The sequence below is a fragment of the Trachemys scripta genome, unplaced genomic scaffold (genome assembly GCF_013100865.1).
Source record: "Trachemys scripta elegans isolate TJP31775 unplaced genomic scaffold, CAS_Tse_1.0 scaffold_43, whole genome shotgun sequence".
Classification (NCBI taxonomy): domain Eukaryota; kingdom Metazoa; phylum Chordata; order Testudines; family Emydidae; genus Trachemys; species Trachemys scripta.
This window is the reverse complement of record NW_023260530.1, coordinates 78,689-84,339: the sequence shown is the minus strand read 5'-3', so window position 1 is coordinate 84,339 and position 5,651 is coordinate 78,689. Positions and strand designations below refer to the sequence as shown.

The 5,651-nt window shown below is 59.9% G+C and overlaps 1 protein-coding gene across 1 annotated transcript in view; it reads right to left on the bottom strand.

Annotated features, from left to right (window-relative positions):
- Positions 1–962: 962 nt before the first annotated feature.
- Positions 963–5,651, bottom strand: part of CRTAC1 (cartilage acidic protein 1) — a gene marked incomplete at its 3' end in the record, with an annotated part of 33,934 nt that continues 29,245 nt past the window's right edge. The window contains exons 10-12 of the mRNA XM_034757787.1: positions 5,030–5,201; positions 2,068–2,200; positions 963–1,115 (exon numbers count right to left, since the gene is read on the bottom strand). Coding sequence (XP_034613678.1) covers positions 963–1,115; positions 2,068–2,200; positions 5,030–5,201 — 458 coding nt within the window. The remainder of the gene's footprint in view (positions 1,116–2,067; positions 2,201–5,029; positions 5,202–5,651) is intronic.

Below are 5,651 nucleotides of genomic sequence, written 5' to 3'. Positions count from 1 at the left end.
TGAAATATCTCCAGAGTGCTTATGAATGCTTAGAAACACCTGTGCACAGGTGTCACAGTGAGTTCCACAAGACAATGATTCATGATGTTAAAAAATGTCTCCTCTCAGTTTTAGACGTGTTGCTTTTCATTTTGGTTGAATGTCACCTTGTTCTTGGACTGAGAGGGTTCAGAGGAGCTCCCGGTTCACCTTCTCGGTCCCATTCATTATTATGCAACTCTAGTAGATCCTTTCTTAGCGCTGCACTCGCTGCTAACCGTACTACTCTGAGCTCAGCTGGCAGCTTTCCCACATAACCCGAGGACGTCCCAAGGGCCCCAGACCTCGGCATCACCTCCACATTGGTGCTGCACAGAACAAAATTAATTGCGCACATGGATGGAAAAATTAGCGGGAACATTGTGCAGCAGCCCCAGGTTTTACACAGGGCCCCACTCCTGGCCCTGCATGTGGGCTCCCTGCTCCCAGCCCCCCGCCCGGGGTCCCGGCTCCCAGCCCCACGCCCGGGGTCGGGGTCCCTGCTCCCAGCCCCCCGCCCGGGGTCCCGGCACCCAACCCCAGCAGTGGCCCCCTTACTCCTGTCTGCCCCCCCCCCAGAGACACAGCCTGCTCCTGGCCCCAGCTCTGAGGGGGGCATGGACAGGGGAAGGGGACTGGCTTTCAGCACCCCACTGTTAAAAGTGTTCCCACGTCACTGCCTGGGCAGGCTCCGGCTGGCTGGCACGGGGGGTACCCGGGGAGAATTTCCCTTCCGAGCCGCCTGGGGACCCTGCCAGGAAGGAGCGAGGGGGTCACCGCAGAGAATAGAGCCGTTGCCCCCTGTAGAGCAGGAGGCGGGACCTGGGAGAGGGGCGCTGCGGCCTTGTCCCTGCATTTCGGCGGGCCGACTCTGTGGCCATGGGGGTCCTGGCTGAGCACTCGGCACCCAGCTGCTGGTCTGGCCTGGCCCGGCCTGGCCCTACCTTCTCGTAGTGGGTCTCCATGCAGAGGAAGATGAAGTAGGCTGTGGCACACGCCAGGCACCCCTCCAGGTAGGAGCTGCCCCCGATCTTCTCGGCCTCGGCGTAGAAGCCATTGAGGGTCTTCACTGTCTCCTCAAAGAGCTGCCGCTCGAGCTGGGGCAGAGAAACCCGAGTGAGGGCATTGGGGGTCACACAGGGTCCCGCCGGCCAGCACTGGGAGCCCTGCCCAGGCAGCACTCAGCCCATGCCCGGCAGCAGGGGCCGGGGCATCGTGAACATCCCAATGAGCTGACCCTGAAGGACCCCCGAGCACAGACAGACCAGCTCAGCTGGTAGGAATGAGGGACCCACAGAACAGCCATCACAGTGCCCCATAGAGAGCCCCCCGGGAGGACAGCGCCCCCCATACACATGCACACAGACAGACACCTGGGTGGGCACCTCCCCACCCCCATGAGTTTGCTCACGCACACAGAGCCAGGGCCTATGCACACAGACGTATGGGCACATGCAGGACTTGGCCCAGCGTGAGGCTGGGCAGCTGCCCCCCAGCCAGGCCCAGCTGCCCCCCAGCCCAGACCCCATGGTTGTGGGTGCAGCTCTCGGTGGGGGAAAGTGCCAGCGTGGGAATTTTCTGTACTATTTTGTATGCATGCGGTGTGTGCCTCAGTTTCCCCTATGTGCTGCATGGATAGCTAGGTGGTGGGGAAAGGTGGGAATGGTTCCTGGCTGGCTCAGGTTTGGGACCCAGGTCACTGGGGGGCCCATGAAGACAATGGACCCCCCACCCCCCAGGAAGCCAGCCGGGTGTGACCAGCTGGACAAAGGGCTGAGGAGAAGCCAGCTAGGGCTGGCCGGGAATTTGAACACAGCGCGGGAGCCAAGGGTGGACACTGCTTGGCTGGGGCTCTGGGCTGACCAAGCTGGACCAGGCTGTAGCCTCCTGCTCAAGGTGCTACCCAAGGCCTGCCTAGCTGGGGTCCAGCCCCTCCTAACCCCCTGCTGTAACCGCGCCGGCTGCGCCCCGGCAGGTGCTGGAGGTGGGGGGCATTGCGCCCCCTGGGGTCCATGTCTCTCTCCGGTGGACTCGCTGAAGGGAGCTCACAGTGTGAGCCAGGGGTGCTGAAGGCTCGTTCCAAGGGGGCGGTGAAGCCGAGGGGCTTTCCCAGCGACTGGGGGGGTCTGGCTCCCTCCCGGGAGCCTCCCGGGGGCCTTTGAAGAGCACCGGCCCTGTGGGCCTGTGAGGGAGGGCAGAGGCGGACTGGGGAAGGCACCACGAGGATGGGAGGTTGCTGAACGCACCAGAAGTATTTTGCTGTAAGTTCCTGGCAGCCAAAGGGAACAGCAGGAGAAGGGGGTGTGATCTGCCCCTCGGGGCATCGCCAGCCCCTGCTGGGAGAGGGGGGGAAGCGGGTAGCAGCTAGCACGGCTGGAGAAGGACGATCGGTCCGAGAAGCAGGTTCTAGGAGGGTCTGAGAGCAGCAGAGGCAGCAGCCGGAGCAGCAGCAGGGCGTCCGTGCCACCCGGGGCCCCCGTCTTGCAGGGGGTGTCCTCGCAACCTGGGTCCCCTGACAGATTGGAGGTGGGGGGAGCTGAGCAGAAAACGTGGCTTGTGGACAGGAAGCCCAAGGATCTGCACAGCGCAGGCCGGCCGGCAGAGCAGTTTGTGGGCAGCAGGGCCAGGCATGGAGAGATCTGGAGGGACCGGCCCAGGTCAAGGACCCAAAGAGAGGCCACCCAGGGGTGCCCCAAAAGCAGGACTCTGGGAAGCCCAAATCCGGGGTGACGGTGGATGCGGCTGACCCCCTCCAAGGGACCTCAGCAACCTGTGATGTCGTTTGTGTGGAGCAGGCGTCTCTGGCCCCAGGGAGGTGGCTGGGAAGGAAGTGCAGGTACTGGACACGGGCGCTGAGGTGACGCTGGCACAGCCCCGGGGTGGGCCCAGAACAGTTAGTGCCCACGAATCTTGTGCCCTGAGCGGGGTGTTTGGCCCCTCAGTGAAGAAGGACCTGAGATGGGGCCAAGGAGGGGCCCAAGAGGCAGGATCAGCGACCCGCAGAGGTGCTGACGGGAGATGATCCGGACGTGTGGCTGGAGCTAAAGCCTGCACACACTCCCCAGCCTTGACTCGGGGTCGCAGACTGTTGCGGGGGCGGGGGCCTCCAGCTGGGGGAGACACTCCCAGGGACCAGGCTGAATGGGGCAGAGCCAGAGACTTCATCTGGGGGAAGGGGGATGACACAGTGGGAATGTGCTTAATGCTTTCCCTGAATACTGGGTGTGCGCCTCAGTTTCCCCTGTGTGTTACACAAGTACCTAGGGGGTGGGTGTGACGTTATTGATATAATCTGGGACCATATAGATCATTGTTGCAACCAAGGTCCTGTAGTGGCACCCAAATCTTGTATAAAGGGGGTCAAATGGGGTGTCTAGGACAAGGTTATGGTTTACTGGTTATGATTATGCTGTCTATATGTGTGTATCACTTTTGTAGTCGAAGTTATGAATATTGGCTCTGTACTGTCTGTATGGCAAATTTATGCTATGCTTCTGGGTGACATCCCAGACAAACTGAGATTAGCTCTGCCTAGCCTGCTTGATGGCCCATTAAGGACCATCAGCTATACAATGGACCCATTGAGAAAAGGCAGATACGCCTTGTAACTCAGCAAAGTATGAGGGACTGGCCCATGGACTCCAGACTCCATGTTGCTGTAATTTTCCACAGTAAGAACAAAGGTGTTCTTACACCTGGAAAAGACTATATAAGGCTGATGCCTCATCTCCATCTGGTCTTCAATCCTGCTTCACACCTCTGGAGGAACTTTGCTACAAGCTGAAGCTTTGAACAAAGGACTGAGGACCCATCCCAGCGGGGGATGTATTCCAGAGACTTGATTTGAACCTGCAGTTTATTCCATCGCTGCTGCAAGCCTGAACCAAGAACTTTGCCATTACTGTATGTAATTGATTCCATTTAACCAATTCTAACTCTCATCTCTATCTTTTTCCTTTTATGAATAAACCTTTAGATTTAGATTCTAAAGGATTGGCAACAGCGTGATTTGTGGGTAAGATCTGATTTGTATATTGACCTGGGTCTGGGGCTTGGTCCTTTGGGATCAGGAGAACCTTTTTCTTTTACTGGGGTATTGGTTTTCATAACCATTTGTCCCCATAACGAGTGGTACTGGTGGTAATACTGGGAAACTGGAATGTCTAAGGAGATTGCTTGTGAGACTTGCAGTTAGCCAGTGGGGTGAGACTGAAGTCCTCTTAGTCTGGCTGGTTTGGTTTGCCTTAGAGGTGGAAAAAACCCCAGCCTTGGGCTGTAACTGCCCTATTTGAGCAATTTGTCCTGAGTTGGCACTCTCAGTTGGGTTCCACCAGAACCGCATTGTCACAGTGGGACAAGGGGCTGTGATTTTTGCTGAACCCCCAGTGGGCAGGTGTGCCTGCCCCGCGCTGTCTCTACATAAATAATGGCCGAAGTACTCTGTAACCTGGCAACGGATGGTCGGGGCTGTGACAAGTTGGAGCAAGGAGAAGGGTGGAGACCAGGTGGCCCTTTTGCCTGGGAAAGAGACAAAGGACGGAGGAGGGGCAACAGGAGTGTCTGAGGCTGGGCTGCTGGGAGTGAGTCGGGCTCCTGGTTTGGGACTCCGGGGGGATCCCCCCAGATGGACTTTTGTGAATGTCTCCGATTTCTGTGCTCTGTTCTACGCTGTGCTCCCGAGCGATGACTAATAACCCGTCTGTGTCCCACGCTGGCCGAGAGTCACTGCTGGCTGCGGAGTGGGGGGCAGGGCCCGTGGGGGGCGCGTGAGGCTTCCCCAGGTGTCCGATCCAGGAGCACTCGCTGCAGGGAGCTCCCGGGGTGGGGTGAACAGGGGGCCGAACACTCCGAGGTCAGACCCAGGGAGCAGCGATGCCCAGAAGGAGTCTTGCCCTGGGGAGCGTGTGCCCTGAGGGGAGCCGCCCTGCACCGGAGGCCTGCCTGACTTCATTCGGGGCGGTGCCCGCGCACCCAGCCAGGGACTCCGTGATGGGGAAACTGAGGCACGCACAGTATACATATAAAGTCTTTACAGCAAAGCCCTAATGCGGCCCAGGGGGTGAGCACGGGGCCCCAACGCACCTGGGTGCCCCTGAAGACAGAGAGCGGCTGCGCCATGGACTCGCCGTGGGACAGGATCAGGTCCAGCAGCCCATCGCCATCGAAGTCAGTCACTGCACCCCCTGCAATGACACCAGGGGCTGGGGGTCAGCCCCCATCGCAGTCCCCCACCTCCCGGCCCAGCTCTGCCCGGCTCTCACGCCAGCCCCGGCTCAGCCTGCACCTGGGGAACAGCTCAGGTGTCCACAGCCTTGCAGGGATGATCCACCCCACGCCCAGTAGCCATGTCGGGCTGCAGGCAGCCCAGAGGGACAGACAGCCGGGGAAGCAGCCCAGGCTACAGAGGGCCATTTCTTGCCTAAGATGAAAGAGAGTCAGTGTCAGGGGTAGAACCCAGGGGTCCTGGCTCCCAGCCCCCCCGCCCTGACCCCCTAGCCCCATGCCCCTCCCAGAGCTGGGAATAGAACCCAGGAGTCCTGGCTCCCAGCCCCCCCGCCCTGACCCCCTAGCCCCATGTCCCTCCCAGAGCTGGGGATAGAACCCAGGAGTCCTGGCTCCCAGCCCCCCCCCCC